Raw genomic sequence first — 22,497 nt, 5'->3', positions numbered from 1 at the left:
TCAGTCCAGGCTAACACGTAAATCTAAGTGCTGCAGGCAGCTGCAGCATTGCCTGCCTTTGAAGAAAGCTATTTTGAGAAGGACAACCTCAGAGCAGACAATTGAGAAGGCTCCACAGCAAAGACAAAGCCTTAAGGAGTATCTGTAAAGCAGTGTGCTGCCCACATGCAAGCATGCATCTGTCCACCCCTGCTACAGCACCCATCAGAGGACACAGGACACAGCACCATTGTCCTCGCTCCAGCAGCCTCACTGACAGACGGACCAGAGCACGACAGACACACAGCTGCCTGCAGGAACTTGTCTGTGCCTGCTGATGTTACATTATCTGTGTTGGAGTTCCCCCATACACATCATCACCTCTGACCCATGAGAAATAGCAGAAGATGCCAGCACCCCATCTTCCCTCAGATTCGGGATAAACAATGGTAACTTCAAATTTCCGCATGGGAAAGCAGAACTTCATGGGGCTGCTGAGATAGCAGGGGATCTTTCTCACAGGAAGTGTTCTGGTTGATGAAATCCAGTCCTTCCTTACTGCAGGCAGTTACAGCCTGCCAACATGTTCTTCTCGTTTTGCCTTTATGAAGAATTTTCTCCCAATTACCTCAACTGCAAGAATTTTCTGAAATATCATTAGAACCCTCACAAATTTTGGCTTAGATATATTCATGGTCAGTGTATATCTACCTATTCACTATATTATTCTTTATTTTATGCAGCTTTTTTTGCCTCCTTTTAGTTGAATCCCTGGGAAAGAGTAACCATATTCCCTCCTAGCCTTTATTTTGTTGAACTAAGCAAGCCACATGCTTGCTGCTTTATTGTACAAGTCAGGCTCCCAAAACACCTTCATTATGTGAGGTGTCACCTGAAAGTATCCTGTGGGCTCAACTTTTTCCAGCAGTTACTTAAGAATGTATTCAGACTCATCAATACACAACCTTACTCTGTCCCTAATGGAAACACTCTAACTGATGCCTTCTTTTGCAGCGTTGGGTTTTTACACAGAGATCACTCCTAAAAAGCCCACTGAACTCAGTAGTTGATTTCATCTGTTGTTTCCTACTCCTTATTTCTCAGCTTGTCGCAGAAATTCTCATTTTTCCAGCAATGAAGGAAATCTTACTGTCTGAGAAACAGGTTAATGACATCCTTTGGAGATTTTCTACCACAAAGTCCTAAAGGTCACCAAGTCCAACACTGGCAAGCTGAGGTGCAGGTTGGTGTGAGGGATGAAGGGGACATAGCCTGAAATAATACTTGGCCTTTGATAAGAGGACATTTGTGAAGTCAGCACATCTGGAGGTGTTTAAGAGTTGTCTGTATCTGGCACTGGTGATACAGTTTAGTGGTTTAGGGGTTACAGTGGCAGTGCTGGGTTGATGATAGGATTGGATTATCCCAAAGGGCTCTTCCAACCTTGATGGTCCTGATTCTGTAATTCTGAATCATGCTAGGTGGAGCTCACTGAATCTTAAATTGTCCTCCACAGAAAGCGAATGTGTCACATCTACAGCTCTGATACATAAAGTCATCAAGTTGTTGCTTGAAGAGTTGAAGGTGAAATCCCATGGGAAGTCATTGCAGGCCTAGATAGACACAAATATTTGCAGATATACATTAGCACTTTTCATTCAAATATATCCTGTCCCTAAATTTATGACATTGGATGAGTTCCATGCCCATGCTGGCAAATGGCCATGGCCTTATAATCTGGACAATGGGGGATTCTGGTAAAAAAAAAACCATCCAGACACAAATGCAGCAAACCTACACTGTTGATATGGGGTTTTTTGGTTTGGGTTTTGTGTGTGTGTGTGTATGTGTGTTAGAGGTCACTTTGACTGTCAGATGACAATAAACTAAAAGTGAAAAAGAGGAAATTATTAAAACCTGTTTCCTCTGCCTCTGACCTAATGCTAGGAAGCAATGTGAAACCACTGTTTATTTCTGTACTTCACGGGGGAAGCGTCATGGGGGTTGTGAAAGTTCCCCGCTTCCTCCCTGGTGATAAAACTTCTTAAAAAAGAAAAAAAGTGTATCTTTGCATAGTTTCATAACGCGGGCTCGGGGCAGCGGCTGGCGCTGGGGAGGCTCCGGGCCCGCTCCCGCCCCGCCCCGGCGCGGCCCGGCCCGGCCGGCACTCGGCGCCCGCCATGGCAGGGCTGGGGCCGGCCGCGGAGTCGCGGCCGCTGCTGGTGAAAATCGTGATGGCCGGAGAGTCCTGCGTGGGGAAGACCTCCATCGTGCGCAGGTACACGGAGCCCGGCTCGCCTCCCGCCGGCTCTCCCGCCACTTCGTACTTGGCCACGATCGGTGAGTGCCCGCCTGCTCCGTGCGCCTCCGCCCGCCTCGCTGCCGCCCCTCGCCCTCCCCTCGCGGTGCCCGCGGCTCGCACACGGCCGGACCGGCGCTGTCAGCGCGGCTCTGCCGGGCTGGGAGGTGTCGGGCCTCCCTGCGCTGAGCTGTGCGGGTCTGCAGCCGCGTCCAGCAGTCAAACCTTTGCCGGGGTGTCAGGACATGTGTCACACTGGCTCCAGAGCCACTGCAGAGAGCTGGCTTGTTACACTGTCCTTGCTGCTCGTCTGGGCATTCGGAACCTGCTCCTGGGGTAAACTTGTGAAGACTTGTTCCTTCTTATTGCCCGCTGAGGCCCTGCTGCTGTACATCGGTGCAGGTGCAGAGAAAACAGTACAGAGCCCCAGATCAGCTAAGGTTGGAAATGGCCTCTGAGATCATCGGGTCCAACCTGTGACCAAACACCGCCATGTCAAACAGACCATTCACTGAAAAGTTGGAAATAACAACCAGAATTAAACACCTCCGGGGTGACTCCACCACCTCCCTGGGCAGCCCATGCCAATGTCTAATCACGCTTTCTGTGAAGAAATTCTTCCTAATGTCCAACCTAAACCTTCCCTGGCACAGCTTGAGGCTATTTTCTCTTGTTCTGTCACTTGTTGCCTGAGAGAAGAGGCCCATCCCCACTTGGCTACAGCCTCCTTGCAGGTACCAACCTCAGAGAGCTGTCAGATGTCAGTAGTAAAAAGCCTAGTTAATCAATATTTCAGGCCAGAAAGGGCTTTAACTTTGTGTTTATAAATTTGATAGTATAAGGATATCCTCTACTGTAGTTAGCAGTGTGCATGATGATTAAAGCAGAGCTGTTGCAATGATGGAAATCATTAACCCTGCCAGACCACGTTATTTCTGTCCTGGCACGCTGTAGCTGGTGGGTGATGGGGAGCTCCCCACTGCCTTGGCACTGCCAGGCTCACAGTGCCATGGGGAATGGCAGGATGGCAGGATGACTGTCCACATGCTGAAAACCTTGTCTCCAGCATGAAGATGTGTTATGTGAGCACAGTGGTTTGATTTGCTGTGGACATTTTCCCACATCCTCATTAGGAAATTTTTTAATTTTTAAGAGTTTGTGTGTAAGAATATTTTTTCTTTGATTTGATTTGATTTGATTTTGAAGAGAAAACTAAATTATGCCAGGAAATGGTATATTTGTGCGTTTGGAATATGCATGGTTCATTTACACATGTTTCAATCTGGGAGATACTGGCATAGTGGAATTAAATACCAGACACTATCTGTGGCAGTAGTTTGTCCAGGGAATACTTAATGTACACAAGATGACTTGACCTGCCCACATAAGAATGGCTGAACTTTGACTACTTTCTATTTTCTTGCCCTTTCTTACAAACCAGTTTCTGAAATCAGCACAGACAAAGAGGGAAGAACACAACAGTAAAGTCAGGAAATTGATCCTAATAATAGGCAACTTGTTGCCAGGCTTAGCAAGAAACCCCAAAGAATGGCTGTAAAAATAAATAACAGCTTTGTTGATGTGGTTTACCTTCTGACCATGAGGTTATTTATTATTTTGAGACATAATTTATTTTACACCTGATTCAGTCCACCGCAGACTCAAAAAACTTTTATATGCTATTAAGTATATATTTCCCAAGTTGTGACTTGAACTATTTCAAGGAATAGTGAAGATAATAGTTTTTGTGACAGTTTATGGACTAAGATTAATCTTTTTAGTTTCATTAGTGGCACCTATTATTGAGATATTTAAAAACTTTTTTTAAAAGTGCTTATCTCTAATATAAATGAATAATCCAGACATGGTATTTGATACCTGAATGTGTTTTTAAAGTTATTTCTGAAATACTGTGTTACATTTAATTCCATTTTACTATGTGTTTTAGAGCTTGGACTTTGAAAACAAATGGGATTATGAGTGGTGTCTTCCAAAAGTAATGTTGGAAGTGGAAGGTTCCTTCTTCATTGAGACAGCTGGAATGGAGAGGATGCCCTAGAGATTATGGCTCCTAGTGTTGGAAAGGAAGAAGACACATAGTGTTTTCTCAGTTTGTGATGTCTCCTTCCTCACTGTTGATACCATCAGAACAAATAACTGTTTTTATCTGGATGCCTGTTTCATACAAACTCAGTCAAATGATTCCTTTCTGTTGTAAAACCTATTAAATGCTCAACTGCTGTCAGGTGATTTTTCACCTTACTTGTCCAGTTGAAACAGTGATTTGAGTAGAGGGAAGATTATCCTGACTGTGCAGTCTTGCAACTTCCTGAGTTCCTTGTCAAAATCACATGCCATCACCTTCCTTGGTGGCAGAGGGTCATAGGCACAGAAGTTAAAAGGCTGTTGAAAGTCTCATTTCTATGTCATCATGAATCACAAATTTGTGTTACTATGAGAGATCCTATTGTTATTGCAGGGGGGAAAAACCAGACAAGCATTTTGTAGTAGGCTCTGGTAGTTTCTAAAATTATGTATTCTGTGAGAAAATGCAAAAAATACATCCACTGTAAATTTTCATTGAAAGATTCTAATGCAGTACTTAAATACTCAAGGCTGGGTGCCCTTCCCCCTCTTCAATGACATAGTGTGGAAAAATGATCAGCAGTTATAGTTTTCTAATTAAACTTAAATGAATCATAAGGTGGATGCATTGTATTATGAATAGATTATAAAGAATAAATGGTTTTGTTTGAACAATATTATTGCTTATAAATTCATAGAGGTTTATGAACAGAAGAACCTCCTGGTATACCAGTGAACAGAACTGTGATCTCACAGAGTGTGAGGTTATTTTGCTGTGTTATGGTCGCTGTGGTCCTTCAACACATGTGTTTTCTGTGAGAAACTTTTCTGCAGAGCTGTGAGTCCTCCCAAATCTGTTATAGTTGAAAGTGGTGCAACTTCAACATTAGGATTATAAAGTCTGTGTAGATTCCCTGATATTTACTTTAGAAGCGAATAATCAACAAAAATGAACCATATTGAAGGTAAATGTGTCCTGTGTTAAGAACATCAGTAGCAATCCACATCTTAATTTTTTTTAACAAAACTGGATATTTTTGTCACTCTTGTTTTCCTAACAAACCATCTTATCCCATGAGCTGTTTTTCTCAGCAAACCAGAAATTACCAGTACTTGTGACTGCTCAGACACCTCTCTGCTTCAGACATTGCTTGATATGTTCATTAAAGAATCTGATGCAAGTAATGCACCAGCAACTAGGAGGGGGTTAAATAGGGGTTAGGAGTAACAGTGGAAACTCAACCCACCATGTCTCACTGGGCCCTTGCCCAGTTTGGGCACAGGAGCTGCTAGGAACTGCTTCCCTGTTCCTGGAGTTGAAGATGCTGTATGACAGGCAGTGGGCTGGGTGGAACCTGCACAGGGGCATTCACCACCCTCTGTCCATGCTTTCACTCTTGTGTCCTGCTTAGCTACTCAAATTTGCATTTTCTTTGGATAGACATACGTTTTTGAGCATTTTCTATCAGGAACCCACCAACTCTGGGTGCAAAGTGTGATGTAATTTTCCAGGCCAGCTGCAAAAGACCTCTTTGAAGAGGACTTCTGCAGTTGGCCAAAGGGAGGGAAGAGAGGGGCATTTCACAGCTGAATTACCCTGTGGCTGACTATTTTTATGCTTTTTAGACTTAATTGTCTTTAAGGTGCCTCAGTGTTAATATGAGCATTATTTACTCTTTGGAATACAAGGAAAAGAAATTTTCATGGCTATAAAAGTTGGAAATAACAACCAACAATTAATTAGAGCTTGCACCCAGCATCCTCCTTCTTGGTTTTATTTGACAGCTTAAAAGAAGCAAGTACATGCTGTTGCATTGCAACAACATTTATCTCAAGAGCTGTAATCAATGCTTGCTTTGTTATGTTGATCAGGTTATATACCAGGTAGGCCTTAAAAGCATCTGAAATCCGTGAGCTGTCTTTGGCATTGTGTATCTCATTTTTCTTTTCTGTCTTTCCAATTTGCTAAGTTTGCTGGAAATTTCATATAAAGACATGAACAATTCATGCATGCAGAACATATTGACTTCTGTTTTTCACTAACATTCATTGACCTTTTAGGTCAATAAATTTTGAAGTTGACTTAAGAAGTCAATATGCCTGATTTTAATTTAGATTAAGTTTTAGTCTGATTCAGCACTCTGCTTCCCTTTTTACAATTTTTTTTAAAAAGCTTATAGCAATTTATTATTAAAATGTATGTCAACTAAGAAGTTGTCCCTATAGTTCTGGTAATCCCTGTCTGGAATATAACTTTTTGCTGTGTTCCCAATGCACCATTTGTAAGTGGCATTCCAGCCTCCCAGTGTATACTCTGTTCCTCTCAACTGCTTCAACATCAATTGTAGAAAATTATACAGATAATTAAACAAAACCATGTGAATTTCAGGAGCAAATGTTTTCTATCACGGTGGAATTTCACCTTACATGAGCAAATTTTACTTTAATCACATTTCCTTCTGACAATATTAATTCCATCAAGGAAGCTTTGTGTAATACTAATTACCAATACCAATTATATTATTTCATTCCTTTTCATTGAAGCTTCAATGAAAATTAATCAAGTGAAGGACATGATTATCATAATAATTTTTAAAATCCACCTCAAGTCCCTTACCACATACACACAAAAAAATGGTAATAGCATTGAAAGTGCATGTGAGTGCATGCATGTGAGAGTGTACTTGTCAAAATTTTATGCACCATACATCTGTCAGTACAAGGGAAGGGAGCATTTCCTCTGTGTTTTTGGTTTGCTGCCATGGGTTCTTTCCTTTGATAAAGTAATTTGGCTTGCACATTCTTACAGAAATCAGTTCAGTGGTATTAACTTAAATTTTTTGTGATTTTTCAATCTGTTTGGTTCCTTCAAATGACATTATTACTGGTGAACAGACACTGTCATTTTAAGTAGCTATAATTTGATCTTATGGAATTTTGCCCATACAGTATGGTCAGCTGTCACAATGTTACCTTAACTTCATTTACTATAATTGACAAAAAGAGCCTAATTGTTTTTCAATGGGGGACAAAAGCAGTCATGGAAATTATCAAATGGTATTTCAAACAATGAAGTAATAGGAGAAACAATGCTTTACTCTGCAAAAATATGTCACTCTAATATAGCAGCTGATAGCTGGCAGATTCTAATTTTAGAACTGGAACTTCAACTGTTCATAAATCTAGGTATCATCTAACACATCTGGAGTACTAATTTGACGATTCAGTAAAGGAAAACACTATAAATCATAAGGAAAATATCTTTGAGGAAGGATCTGTAGTTTATGTAGAGACAACATTCTGCATTGATTTTAAGTGTTAATGCTTGCTTTTAGCATTGGCTTTCTGGATCTGATTTAGGCTGTAGAGCCAGTCCTCTTCATTTTGAATTAAATCCCATGTATGTTTGTCTTTGCATTTAATGTGTACAGGCAAGTCCTATTTCTGCTCATGTACACATGGATATTTTTTTAGGGATTTGAAAGTAAGGACAGAAAAATTGTGTTGCACATGTGGTAGCTGCTTTGTAAGCATTTTTACTTTCCCACTCATAGCTGCCATGCTCTTGAAAATCACCAGTGTATTTACACAATGTACTTCTGTGCAAATGAAACTGCTGTCATGTCCCTTGCCAATCCATGGTAATACTTGCAGTTTCAGAGTATCTTCACCTTTGCTTTGCTGCCCTTTCTTTGCTTGGTATTGGCATTGCTTTGCATTGTATTTGTGCAATGTATTGGCACTCAGCAGTGAATAAATTCCTTTTAAAGCTTCCATTTTGAGTGTATTGGTTGGCTAGTTATTCTTTCTATGGTATTGTTCCTTTTCACTTTCTGTTTGAAATTGCATGATAACTAGAGCTGAGAACAATCTTCAAAGGGAATCCATGTTATTATGAGAAATGTTACAGATTTTCCTTTTTTCTTCTAGGCATTGATTTTAAAGTAAAGCCAGTAATGTTTAATGATACAAGAGTGAAACTTCAAATATGGTAAGTTTTAATTAGCATCACAAAAGAAAGCCAACTAAATGGTATGATGACATGAAAAATCTCATCTACTTTGAATTGTGTGTCTTCATAATGTGCAGGTGCTCCTACTAGAAAATTTTAAAATTTGAGTTTAGCCTGGGAGAGTATATTTTTTTGCAACAACTAATGTACGTTAAAAAGAGGGCTGTCACCAGGTTGCATTAGCAATAAAACTTGCAGCATACAAACAAGTGCAGGTCTGTGATCCCTATGAAGTGTACTTAATTGTGTAGGAACATTAAGGAAAGTGACAAAGAAAGAATATGTTACATTTCATTACCCATCAAATGTGTGTCCAAAAGGGTCACCAAGAGAAATTACTTTTGATAAGATGAATCTTTGGGAATGTGCACTATTTATGGTTTTGAAATTTTTCTAAAGGTTATGTAAGGCTTCTGACACCTGACTTTCCAGGCATCTAGTACTGAAGATTATCTCTATATACCAGTATTTAACTTGTCAAGGAGTAAATCTGTGAATGAATTATCTGACCAGTATTGGATCAGCACTTATTTCATCTCAGGCTTTAATGCAAAAATAATAGAGGCTTGTTTATAGTTTTCTTAAAGCATAATTCATAGAATCATAGAATATGCTGAGTTGTAAGGGACCCATCAGGATCATTGAGTGACTTCTGGCCTTGCACAGGGCACCAAGAATCACACCATGTGCCTGAGAACATTCAAATGCTTCTTGAACTTTTGTCACGGTCAATGGGTGACAAAGGTTTTTCTCTGGCTGAAAAACCTTTTCTTGGCAGCCAGCCTACCTGCCCCTGACTCAGCATCAGGCCATGTCCTCAAGTCCTGTCGCTGGTCATGAGAGTGAAGAGATTGGCACCTGGCCCTCTGCTTCCCCTTGTGGGGAAATTGGACTACAATGAGGTCTCCCTTCAGTCTCCTCCAGGCTGAACAAACCAAGTGACCTCAGACACTCCTTGTATGGCTTCCCCTATTCTCATGGCCCTCCTTTGGATGCTCTCTAAGAGCTTGATGCCTTTTTTATATTGTGGTATCCAAAACTGCCCCCAGTACAGGTGAGGTGAGGCTGCCCCAGTGCACAGCAGAGCAGGACAATCCCCTCCCATGCCTGGCTGGTGCTGCTGTGCCTGATGCACCCCAGGACATGCTTGGCCCTCCTGGCTGCCAGGGCACTGCTGGCTCATGTTCAAATTCCCAGTGACCAGGACCCCCAGGTCCCTTTCTGCAGCCCTGCCTTCCAGCAAGTCATTCCCCAGTCTGTACACAGGACCAGGACTGCCCCATCCCAGGTGCAGAATCTGGCACTTGCCCTTGTTAAACTTCATGCAGTTGGTAATTGCCCAGTCCTCTCATTTGTTGAGGTCTCTCTGCAGAGCCTCTCTGCTCTGGAGGGAGTCAACAGCTTCTCCCAATTTAGTATCTTTGGCAAACTTGGTGTCCCTTTGAATCCTGCATCCCAGTGGTTAATGAAGATGTTGAAGAGAAGTGGGCTGAGGATGGAGCCCTGCAGAACCCCACTGGTGACCAGACCCCAGCCTGATCACCCCATTCACTGTAACCTTTGTCTCCAGCCTGTGAGCCAGCTGCTCACCCATCACTGAGCATGGTTATCCAGCTGTGTGCTGGACATTTGGTCTGCAGGGTACTGTGAGAGACAGTACCAAAAGTTTTGCTGAAGTTCAATGAGATCATATCTATTGGCTTTCCTAGATCAACTAGGTGGATTACCATTTTAGAGAAGGAAGTCAGGTTCAACAAGCAGGACTTTGGCATGCTGTGCTGTCTGTGGCAATGACTGTGTTGTCGTCCAGGTTTATCTCCCAGAATAATATTTTTCATTATTTTACTGGGCACTGAAGTGAGACTGACAGGCCTGTAGTTTCCAGGGTCTTGCCTTTCTTGAAAACTGTGACAGCTTTACCCAGCTTCCAGTCAGCTGGGACCTCTCCAGACTCCCAAGACTGCTTAAAAACCAAGAGAGGCTTTGTGATGACATCAGCCAGCTTTTTGAGAATTCTCAGATGAATCCCATCAGGCCTCATGGATTTGTAGGGATCCAGCTGGAGAAGCAGTTCCCACACAATTTCAGGGTCGACTAGGTGTTGATCATTCACACAGTCATGGTCCTCCAGCTCAGGGTGCTGAGACCCCCTTGGTCTGTCATCTGTGTTGAAGACAAAGAGTGCATTAAACACCTCTGCTTGTCCATGTCCCTCTAGGTGAGGTGACCATCCTCATCCTGTAATGAGCTGATGTTGTTTCTACACCGCCTTTTGCCATTCATATACTCGAAAAAATTTTGTCTCCCATGTTTCTGTCAGCTTCAATTCCACACAGTTTCTCCCTATGGTGGCAGACAGAATCTCTGTGTTCTTTCCATGTCACCTGACTTTGCTTCCCCTGGGCATGCACCTTCCTTGTTCATTTTATTTCCCATCAGGTTTCACTCATGCCAGTGATGTCATGTCTCTGGGACTGGGACAAAGCTTGGAGCTTGTCTCATTTGTTCCTCTTGCTTGGTGTAGTAGTATAGAAACATTTCAGGTGTGGTACTTTGTAGCCAACATCTCCTGAAGCAGATTGAGGGATCCCATTTGTGTTTGTTTCCTCAAGTTTTGGCATTACTTATAAGAACCAGTGTGTCCTTATATTTTATGGCTTTTTCCCCAAAACCTGTCTTCCATCTAAACCAGGTTGTTGTTTGTATCACAGTTTACAAATGGGTTGTCAAAATATGGGGATCTCATCTGACATGTTTTTATCACCTCAATTGTTTATATAAAGAAGGAATGGTGGGCTTGACATTACTCTCAGGTTTCAGCCACTGGCTTGGCTTCACTAGTAGGGCTGTATCATACAGAATGAATTTCTAGTGTATTTCTTTTATTGCTATATCTGGCACCCAGATTTTCTGTCATCTGTGTTTTTTCTTCTTCCTTTCGTGTTAGAGTACATAATTTAAAATTTGAACAATACTCCTTAAAGTAAAGTAATCTTTCTTGGGGATTCTGCAGTCTGATAATCTCTTTTTTGTTTGTTTGTTTGTATGTGTGTGATTTGTTACAATTTCCTTCAGGGATACTGCTGGCCAGGAACGGTTCCATACACTTAGTACCAGCTATTTCCGTGGTGCACAAGGCTTTGTTCTCGTATATGACATCACAAATCTGAAGAGTTTTCAAAGTATAACAATCTGGATAAATGACATATATGAGGTAAATATATCTGTCAGCAATTGATCACTAAATGAAGCTAATTAATGTGTCATTTTAAATGACTGCATGAGAGGTATTCTTGTTCCTGTATGTTTCTGACCAGAATTTCTTGCATTTAACTCAGCACACACTATGATAGTAGAATTACTGTCATCTGAAACTGGAACATGGTTTATATTTAGGCAAGCCCATGTTGATGGAGGAATGTTTTCTGAAGTACTTCTAAAACATAGCTTCCAATCCCTCTTTGTGCATGCTGCATTATGGTGCTCTTGTCACTGGTGTGGCTGTGCATAGATAGTCTGCATGAGCTCATCCTGGGATTTTAATTAGATTCCATATCAAAATTCTGTATCACAGCCAGTGATTTCCCTTTCCTAATTTCATTACTTCAGTGTAGTTACCTCATCCCAAGATCAAAGGAATTAAATATCCTCTTTGTCCTTGCTGCATATTCCTGGAGAGGATGGTTTCAAGAGGGAGGAAGTGGGGTGGGAGGCTGTTTGGTTAGCTCAGCTGCTCATGCTGCTGCAGCCAGAAATACGTGCTTTCATGTGACATAGGAAGTGATTCAACAGCACATGGCTGCCAGACAGGGTATGTGTTCCCACTGGAGCTTGTCAGAGCCCTCTGTGCTTCGCTCTGACTTCCTAATGTGGTAGAAAATTATCACGGCAAAAGAAATTGAGTGTTTTTTCTGCTCTATTAGTGAGTTTGAGAGGCTCATAGAAAGGTCTGACACTTACTGGAGCTGCAGTAAGGTAAACAGGTAAGAGTAGGAAGGCCAGAAGATGAATGTCTGGAGACAATGTGAAGGGACAGAAGCATGGGTAAGCCCTTAGACAAGAGATCATTCAGCTGACTCTAATTCTGTATTCCAAGTCGTTTTTGGTAGGTCTCTCTGGATGTGTTCTCAATTAGATAGAGGCAAGGCAGTTTTAGACTAGAATAGTTCAGCTGTAAAGGACCTTCAATGATCATCTAGTCCAGCTGCCCAGCCACTTAAGCACTGACCAAAAGTTAAATTATATTATTAAGAGCATTTTCCAGATCTCTCTTAATTTGGCTTGGGGAATTGACCATCTCCCTAGGGAGCCTGTTCCAGTGTTTGACCCCAGCAAAGTAATGCTTCCTAATGTCCAGTCTGAATATCCCTGGCACAACTTGGAGCCATTCCCATGTGCCCTGTCTCTTGATATCTGGGAAAAAAGATCAGTATTGTTCTCTCTACTTTGCCTCCTGAGGAGGCTGTAGGGAGAAGTGATATTTCCCCTCAGCAATAGCACAGCAGTTTGTAGTTAGTATGCTTGTGGAAGTTGGTGTAAGAATACAAGCAAGGTAGTGCTCTCCATTGATCAAAATCAAGTTAAGTTTAAGGCAAGTTTTTTAATACTCTTGTGATTTTGTGGGCATGGATGGGTAAGGGGGCTTTACATCTTGGGACAGGGGGTTTGAAATAAAACCATCAAATGCATTATTTTCTCTCTTCACAGCTTCAGTATACAGCTGAATTAATGAATTACACATGATCATATATCCAACAGTATATACATGGGATATCTTATACCCTTAGGAAAACATTACATGCACAATATCTCATTTTTAAAAACATTACTCTGGTAACCTACTAAATCATTGTTCTTGACCTTAGAGGCATCTTAAAAGTCCTAGTGGTAACAAAGCCTAACTTCAGTAATGTGTTACAAAGGAGATTCGATGACACAATATTCTTATTGGCTTGTCTGCACAAACTTTAAACTAACACATCTGTTTTTTTACTTTTTTAAAAAAAGCACGTGCCTTTCTTCTGTTGGCCAAATAAAAGTCACAGCTAGATATGCCACTACAGTTGTACAGTTTCATGGTTAACATAGATTTAGCTCAGCAAACAGTATGAGGGCAGTTTGAAACTGCAAATGTAGATTACCTGCATATATCGTTTTCTGTCTGTCTAGCTATCATCCATCTATCTATCTGTCTATCTATCTATCTATCTATCTATCTATCTATCTATCTATCTATCGATCTATATTTCAACATAAAATATTGTTCTGGCTTCACACTGGCTCCAATGGGGTCATATTGTCCTGTCATCTTCAATTAGATCAACAGGGTGATTGATTCAGTGGCCTACAGTGCACAGCCATAAACAGCAAGAAGGTATCAGGGCTGTATGGCCAGGTGGAGAGAAGGATGAGAGTAGCTCCTGTGGCCACCATACAGGTTTAGATCTGATTTAGTCAATCAGGAAATGACACCTGCACAAGCCTCCTCTCCATTTGTGACATTTTAAAACTTTCGTGTAAATGTACTCAAGGTATTGAAGCTTAGACTGTTTAATCTTAACCCCTGAAGGTACTTCTGTTAAAGTTTAAAAAATGGAAAAATAATCTAAAACAATTTCTAGGAATGTAAATTGCATGATTGATTGTACCAATCTCAAAACTAGCAATTAGTGTTGTAATAGAGCTAGATAGTAATAAAAAATTTAATTTAGTCCTAGTGGGATATCAATTTCTGAAGTGTCTTGGTGAAAATATATGGGGCTATTCATTGCAAAAGAAATGTTTTTAAGCAATAACTGTTAAAAGACAGGGCATTTCATGAAAATTAATTACTTCCTGGAGGTTGGTGACATTCCTTGCACTTTCTTTGGTCTGTGAATGTAAACCAGTATTTAATTCCCTACAAATGCCCAAAATCAAAGTGACTGTTGCTACAGCACCATTTAAATTATGCAAGTATAGAAAAAATAAATAAGTTTTTAAAAGGGAAACAGAGAGAAACCAGACTTCACTAAAACCAGACTAATAGGTGTAAAGCTTGCACCTGAACCAGTCGAACAGGAATTTTGGAGGCAATTCAGTTATTACATTATGCTCTCATCTTTTGGTTCTTTGCACATAAAGATTTTAAACAGAAAGTTTTCTAAAAATCTGTTCAGTGTGCTAAGCCATTTTTGCAACAGTTGAAAATAACAATCCAAGCAATTTAGTATTCTTAAAAACTCCCATTGATTTTAAAAAAACTGGCCAGTCAGTGCAATTACAATCAGATTACCAGTAATGTTCTCATTATATTTCAGTTAGTTTAAGTGTGGAATACAGCAGCTTCACTATTAAAAATGAGTTATTGTCCAAGGAAGTACAAGACACAAATATGCTTCCATATCTGTATTGCTGTAAAATTTGAATTCAGAACTAGAGGGAACTAAGTAACATAACTGTACTTTTTAAAAGCTTGCTAGAAAAATATACTCATACACAGATTAATATTTTAGGACGTTACTGGCAAGTCCAATATAGGAATATTGGATTTGTAATGCATTCATTAGGAGCATGATAATTGCAGGAAGATAACTTTAGAACCTGAAACCATTCTTTATTTGTAGAAGTTCAGGTTATGTCCAATTTATGAAAGTGTTCCTCCTGCTGACCTGGCTTTTAGCTACTGTATGCAACTGTTCTGAAAGGCTGATGCTGCTTGGCCTTTGAAAATTAAATAAATGCAAGCAGCTGTGTACCAAATCATTTTGCAGAAAACAGTTTTTTCCAATATGTTTTAAACAAGATTCCAACTAACATTGTCAAAAGGTTCCTCACAATAGAGTGGCTCAAATGCTCAAATAGGTGCCCAGAGAGGATCACTTAAATGAGGCACTTAAAACTCCATTCAACAAGGCCTTGAGCAACCTGACCTGATTTTGAAGTTGGCCCATCTTTGAGTGGAAGACTGGACCAGCTGACTTCTAGAAGTCTTGCCAACCTAAATCACTCCATTATTCACACATGGCATATGGGTCCCCAAAAATGGTTGACATAGATGGTAGGTCATAATTTACTTCTAAATACCTTGAATTTGTTTTAATTGTGCTAGTCTCCTGATGTGGCCATCGAGGTGGCAATACCAGCTCCTAACAATTATCTCTGTGCTGGAAATTGTCAGCCATCACAGAATTTTCTGCATGGAGAAGATAATTTTCTTTTCTTGTGCAAGTCTTGGTTACAGTAGTTTAGTGTTCTTTTAATACATTAATTTTCTATTTGTCCTACCTGAAGAAGTGACCTCTCAACCAGGAGGGATATGAACTGTATGAATTATTGAGTTGCTCTCATTTCTGCATAGTGGCCTTTTTTGGTTTGGTTCCTCTGGTGCATTTGGGACACTAGACTGTATTTCAGCATCATACTTAAATAAAAGCAGCACAGCAAACTGCTTTATAAGTGCAAATTAGTTTGACTTGAAGCTCTTCTCAGTTTTTCTTCCTCAGGTGGGAAAGCTTGATGTCAAAAGATTGAATTCTCCCAATTCATAGATAGGTTTGTCATTATGGCTCTGATTAGAACTTAAAATTCTTGCTCTTGTCATTTTATTAAATTGGTTTGTCTGTAGTCCTGGGTTGGCTTTGGAATAAATTGGTTTATATCTACTGCATTCTAAATTTGCTAGTAAACAAATAAATTTGATCATTCTTTTATTTCCACTGAGGTCCTGGAAACCAAGCATTTGTAATGGAGGTCATAAAGTAGCACTTAGGAAAAAGTGTGGAAAGAGATATGTTTGGCAATCCTAATATGAGCACTGCCCATGATGCTTTCAAAGACACTCTGCGGACAACCTATTTCTAACAAATTGTTCTTCAGTACTACAAAGGGTAGGTTTCTAGGTGTCTAGGTTTCTAGTGTCATTGTCTAATGAGTAAGAAGTTTCCCAGTTTTATGGCCTTCTCCAGCTCTGCCTTCATCTTGATGTTTGACCATGTACATCTTCTTCAAATGTGAAAAGCTACATTTCTTCCTCAAATACAGACTATTTAAGAATTCCCATAGTTTATTTATCAGGCATGGGTTCTCAGTTTCACTGTTTGGACCTACAGACAAACTTCTGTTGCCTTTTCAAGCTGTAATTAATGAGTATCACTATCAAGCAGCCCTTCACAGCTACACCCTGGAGATGTGGTGAAGGGACAAGGTGGTGTTCTGCAAGATGTATCCCTGGATAGAGGGATATCTATCCACTTTATATGAGGACTCTGGGTGAGCTCATAATCATCCTGGGGAGTTTGCTGCAGGGGAGGTTGGGATCATTCTTGGTAGATCTGTGTTCACCATTTAAGAAGTGAAGGGATAATTTCTTCCAATAGTCTCTAAGTACAGATATGGTGTAGTTTTCTCACAGAAAAGGTGTCTGCTACTTTTCATACTCACATGAATTCACAGCACTTCTGGAAAATAAAAACTGTAGGGAAAAAAAGACTTAACATTTGAAAAAAAACCCACCCAAATCCCCAGACAAATTATATATGAAAGGAATGAGCAAGATATTTTCACTTTTGCATTTTTGATTTCTGTTAATTGTGGTGCTGTTCGCAAGGGTCTTAGGATAAGGGAAGAGACAGGAATGTTGACTCCATGTTTCAGAAGGCTTGATTTATTATTTTATGATATATTAAAACTATACTAAAAGAATAGAAGAAAGGATTTCATCAGAAGGCTAGCTCAGAATAGAAAAAGAATGAATAACAAAGGCTTGTGGCTGACTGAGACAGTCCAGACAGCTGGACTGTGATTGGCTATTAATTAGAAACAACCACATGAGACCAATCACAGATCCCCCTGTTGCATTCCAAAGCAGCAGAAAACCATCGTTTACATTTTGTTCCTGAGGCCTCTCAGCTTCTCAGAAGAAAAAATCCTAAGGAAAGGATTTTTCAGAAAACCTGTCTGTGACAGTTAATAGCCTCATAGTCAGGTTGTGTATTTCCCTGGCTGGGTGGACATTAAGCAGCTGGGTGAAGGGCATGGGTGGGTGGCCCCTGTCAGCAGTGTGCTACAGAGACTGTGGTGCTGTGATGTGAGTGTCCAGTGTTCCGAGTCCAGGATGTGGCACTGCTCGGTTGGAGTCTCTGCTGCTGCTCCCTCCCGTGGCCACTGCTCAGAGCAGCCTGGCTCTGCTGCTGCCACATCTAGCTGCCTGGGAACCCAGTGGGAGAAAAACCCTTCTGCCAAAACGTGGTGGCTCCAAGCTGTGCCAAACACTTGAGAAGATTTGGTCAGTCTCAGTAAATCTCTTGGCTCCATTTTTTTCAGAAAAATACTATGATGATGTTTTCCTTCTCAAAATATAGTAGTGTAGGTATTCTTCAGGTTCAGATTATATTTAATTTAACCTTCAGTATAATGTGAACTTTGAAATGTTAAAATGCAAAGAAAAACTGAAAGAGTGAATCAAAAATTGGCATTTTTTGAGATACCAGAGTAAAACTTTATCTGGAAAAAAATTATATCTGCCTTGATGAAATTGATGATTTTTAATAGTACTTTTCCATAATATGGGGGAAAAATGTTTAGTGAGTCTATGAGCTTATTCAGTGCTGACTTGCATAATAGGATTTTAACTGTAAAATAGCCTTCATCTTTTTAGCTATAGATTTTGCATTTGGAAAGCTTATTCCTGAGCTATAAATAACAGAGCATGAAAATGTACAGCAAGCTTTTGGAAGCACTGCAAAGCCATATTTTTGGCCAGTTGAAATCAGTGTACCCGTGCAGTTTTTATGCCAGCTGAGCACATGGTCAAACTTCTGCCTAGTCGTATTGATTTAATTTTTTAAGACATCATACATAATCAGTTTTCAGAATTTAAAATGGCCATCATTTTGACTAACAATCTTCAGTTTTCTAAATGCATGATACTGCAAGATACCGTCTTTAAAAAAAGAGAACTGTAAGTGCTTTGGTGGAGGATCCAGACAAAGTGAAAATACATTAATACATTATATTGAGGTAGAAATAGTAGTTATTTGCAGAAGTAAATACTTTGTGATTGGTAGTACTAATAAATATTTGCTGAAAGGCCTGCTACCTCAAACCTCATTTAAATGTTGTTATTGTTTGATGCTGTTTAGAAAGAACATTCCTACTGCAAAAATTTGTGCTGTTAATAGAGAAATTAAGTTACAGAATGGATGTAGTTGGTTTGTACATGCAGTATGCAAGTATTTCCCTCTAACTTCACAGTGAAGTCAAATGTCACTTGTAAAACCTTCATCAGACTTCAGTATTCTTCCAAATTAAAGGTTGATTACATAATGAGATTTAATTGTCTATTTAGCCTATTTTGGGGCTGATATATGTGGTTTTATGTAGGAGAGCCACTGATCTTAATGAGTGAAGCTTCAATGCATTCTGAAACAGCCAACATTTTGGTCTATTAATCCAGGTTAGAATAATTCATTATTTTAGGCCTCTACTCTGTACTCTTACAGAGTTTACTTCATTTTAATAAACTGTGGGTATGAAATAAGTCTAGATGACTCTAAGAGGAGAATGGAATAAGAAAAAAGAAATAATGTTCCTTAATGTTAAATTGTGCCTACTGATGAAGTCTTCAAAAATTGTTGTAAAAGTAGAAATAGACTAAAAATAGTATTCTCTCATCCTTTAATGAATAGAGGTTTTTCTGTGTATGCTTGTGGTGGATTTTGTTTTATGGCAAATTTACAAAAGTTAAGCATTTGACAGAGATCAGAGATTTCATCAAAGTCCTGTACAGAGATCTGCAGCCTGAGACCGGGCCTTTTGAGTCTTCAGGGAAGCTGTGGGAGCATGTACCTCCAGAATAAAAGCCATGGCATCAGACTATAGTAGCTTCAGTTGTTTGTAGATTGAGACCCTCAGTGTCCTCCATTTAAGCACCAAAAGCAGTTTTAAATGTTATGATTTTCACAATGACTGTCAGTTTTCAAATTCCACATGCTGTTGCAGAATTATTCCCTTTTCTTGTCATTATTCTAGTCACGTATAGTTAAAATTACTTATCTTAAAATAACACTGATGTGAAAAACCCAGTGCATTTCACAGTCATCATGCATGTGAGTGGATTAGAGGAACAGAGAAGGAGACAAGGTCAAAAAGGTAGATTTTTCTTCCTTTTGAAATCAATGAGGTTTTTAAATTTTACTTCATTAAAATCTATTGCCTTCTTCCTAGTGTCTTGGAATAATCAGACTTTTATGTTGAGTTTGAACAGTTTGAAAGTAATTTTACTGTCTGTGTGCAAAAGTGAAGCACAGAGAGGTGCTCTTTCAGGTGCAGCAAATTCCTTCCCTTTTACTTGTGAGTGCTGGATGTAGAGCAGAGTCATATGCTAATCCATGAATCTATTATTTTTAGTAGGGCAATGTCTGTGAATTCAGGGCATTTCCAGTCACTTTAAAGCCTCAAGCTGAAGCATTCATCAGAAGATGGTGCCCATGCACCATATACTTTATATCTTATGAAAGAGGTTGGAAATTATACATGGCACTTCCGAGTAGCTTTTTTGTGCTCTTTCCATCCTTGCTGTTTTCCTCCAAATCCCAGTAACTGGTGGAAAATATTTGCACATATGAAGGTCATGAGAGAATTTAGCCTTTACTTTCAAGGAAATGGAGTGCTGAAGGTTAGTGTGAGCTTAAGGTGAAGGGTTTTTTTTGTTTGCTTTTTTCTTACTTGACATTTATTAATGCTGGTTCTCTTTTAGAAAGCAGGTGATGAAGTGGACGTAATACTGTTGGGCAACAAGTGTGATAAGGAGTCAGAGCGGGTAGTTCCAAAACAGAAAGGAGAAAAGGTATCTTTAGTACTTTCTTTGGGTCCTCCTGAGTTTATTAGTGTGTGACTGAGCTGTTAAACTGAAAATGATAAAAAGCTCCTGAATTCCAAAAGTTCTATTAGGACTTGGCTCTAGAAGAACAGTTGTGAAGTTCTAGAGTGCTAGAAATACATTAAGTAATCCCTTGCTGATGTCATCAGAATACCAATTTCTCTTTTAAAGGTTAAAATGTACTTTAAAAGTTTTAGATGTTACAACAGAAATCTTGTATAGACTGCATTTTCAGAGCACTGTTGTAATGTAGATTATTAAAATGAAATACATTCTGCATACTTTTTCTGATACCACCCATCAGTGAAAAAACTGTTCTGGCAGCCTGTGCAAAGTGATCTGCATTGTCTCCTAAATAGCCTTGAATAAGACTGGACAAATACTGAACATCCAGCTCCCCAAAACTGTGTATGTGACATATAGTTGACTCAACTGCAGTAGAGTTTCTAGCTGCTGATCATGGGTGGGGGAAGAACTTACTAAGTGGGGAGTGCTGGTCTAAAGGGAATGGCAAAAGTCTTTCACTGAGTGCCAGTTAGGAAATTCAGAAGCCATGCTATGACAGAAGAAACTAGGATAATAATTAAATATTGCAGGACAGCGTGTCCTATATACCAGTAAATTTTGCTACTGCAAACTGTATGCATCTGTTCTCTGGAACTTGGAATTAGCCCTCCTGTTATGCTTTCAGGCATGGTGAGTCAAGCAGGATGTCTCATGTTTGAAGAAAAACACACAGATAGCTTTTTGCCAATTATATAATCCCAGATTAGGAAACTTTAAAAAAATAACATCAGCTTTTGGACAACATTACACTCCTGAGAGTTCATAGTTCACATGCAAGATGCTGTCAGTGTTAATGTACCATATCTGTGTACAAGGAATAAGGTTACTGAAAAATACATGTTGTAGTCTCACACAAAGCATGCACTGTCAGAAACCCAGAGTCACTGGATGCATGTGCACCAGAGGGCAGTAGTAGGGTTTTGCTTAGGGTATTAACCATGACACTTTCTGACTTCTGGGTCCTTAACCTTGCAACCAAAATTCCTCTTGATGTAGTATTTTTTTTTTCAGAAAGAAATCATTACCTCCTCCTCAGTGAGTCTGCTTTCTAGATTTCACCTGTGTTTTGAGAAAAGGCAACTCTTCTGTTATACTACTTCTTCTTTTAATATGATTTACAAGTGCTAAAGGATCTGACTGAATGTGCTGGAGAAAGATTCTGTTAGCAGAGAGAGAGAGAGAGACAGTAATTGTCCTCTTACTCTAAAGAAGAAAATATCCTAATTAAGAGGGGAAACAGTTTAATTCCAACTTTGACAAATAATAATTTGTAGTTACATATTTCATATTACCCTGATAGAATGAGCTTTAAAATGCTGTTCTGTTCAGTCTCTTGCACAGAAGAACTCTAGGTTCCCTGGGAATCTCATAATCTACATTGGCATTTCTGTAAAAATCTGTTAAAACTGAGTGGCTATTGTGTATATTTCATTTCAGTTTAATGCTGAGAAATTTTTTTGTTGTTTCTTTTTGCACAAAATCATGTAATAATTCATTTTGTACAAACGTATGTAATTGTGATCACTCAGAAATTGAGATATTTAATTTTAACACTATGAAGTATATTTTTCTTGTATTAATTGCTTCTTATTCACTTAGATAAAAGTTCTAACTCAACCTTCTTGGGCTCCTCTGTTCAGCCCCCAATATTATTATCATTTTCATTGAAAGATAAAAATGCTGAAGGTTATATGACTTGGTAGAATGTGGCTGGTTTTCTCCTATCCAATCTTTCTAACAGAAGAAGCCAAGTAAAATCCTCTTTCTTTTTTTTTGCTTTTGCTGTCTTCATAGCTGAACCTGATTTATAGTTTCAAGGCTATAAATCAGGTTCAGCTATCAGATAGATATCACAGATCTCTCTGATTCAGCACTAAGAAATCACACCAGCACTTTGCTAGGAAGTAGTATTAGCATTACTTATTTTATTGTTGTTGGTAAGATACAAGCTTATTTCAAGACAAGTTCTCCAAACTCTTATCAAGGATATTATAAAATATCATTTCTCAGTAGCATAATTCCCACAGGTTTGTAAATGTATTTAGGTATTTTATTTATGGATCTATTCAAGATGCTCCCAAAGGGAAAAAAAAAATGTAGTTATTTGAATACACTTTTCTATGGTCTTTCAGAGAGGGAGTAGCCAAATACATGTTCATACTTTCAACTGCTTTACCACTGGACCAGTGGGGGTTT

At 39.5% G+C, this 22,497-nt stretch overlaps 1 protein-coding gene across 2 annotated transcripts in view; it reads left to right on the top strand.

The window, feature by feature from the left end:
• Positions 1-2,142: 2,142 nt before the first annotated feature.
• Positions 2,143-22,497, top strand: part of LOC136554544 (ras-related protein Rab-10-like) — a 32,445-nt gene continuing 12,090 nt past the window's right edge. Inside the window, exons 1-4 of one of the 2 annotated variants that reach the window (XM_066546576.1) lie at positions 2,143-2,319; positions 8,294-8,354; positions 11,451-11,589; positions 20,113-20,202. In XM_066546576.1, the coding sequence (XP_066402673.1) occupies positions 2,160-2,319; positions 8,294-8,354; positions 11,451-11,589; positions 20,113-20,202 (450 nt within the window). In that variant the 5' untranslated portion in view covers positions 2,143-2,159. The remainder of the gene's footprint in view (positions 2,320-8,293; positions 8,355-11,450; positions 11,590-20,112; positions 20,203-22,497) is intronic. The other variant, XM_066546585.1, reaches the window with a different exon arrangement.

The sequence above is a fragment of the Molothrus aeneus genome, chromosome 1 (assembly GCF_037042795.1).
Source record: "Molothrus aeneus isolate 106 chromosome 1, BPBGC_Maene_1.0, whole genome shotgun sequence".
In the NCBI taxonomy this organism is placed as follows: Eukaryota; Metazoa; Chordata; class Aves; order Passeriformes; family Icteridae; genus Molothrus; species Molothrus aeneus.
This window is presented reverse-complemented; position numbering and strand designations above follow the sequence as displayed.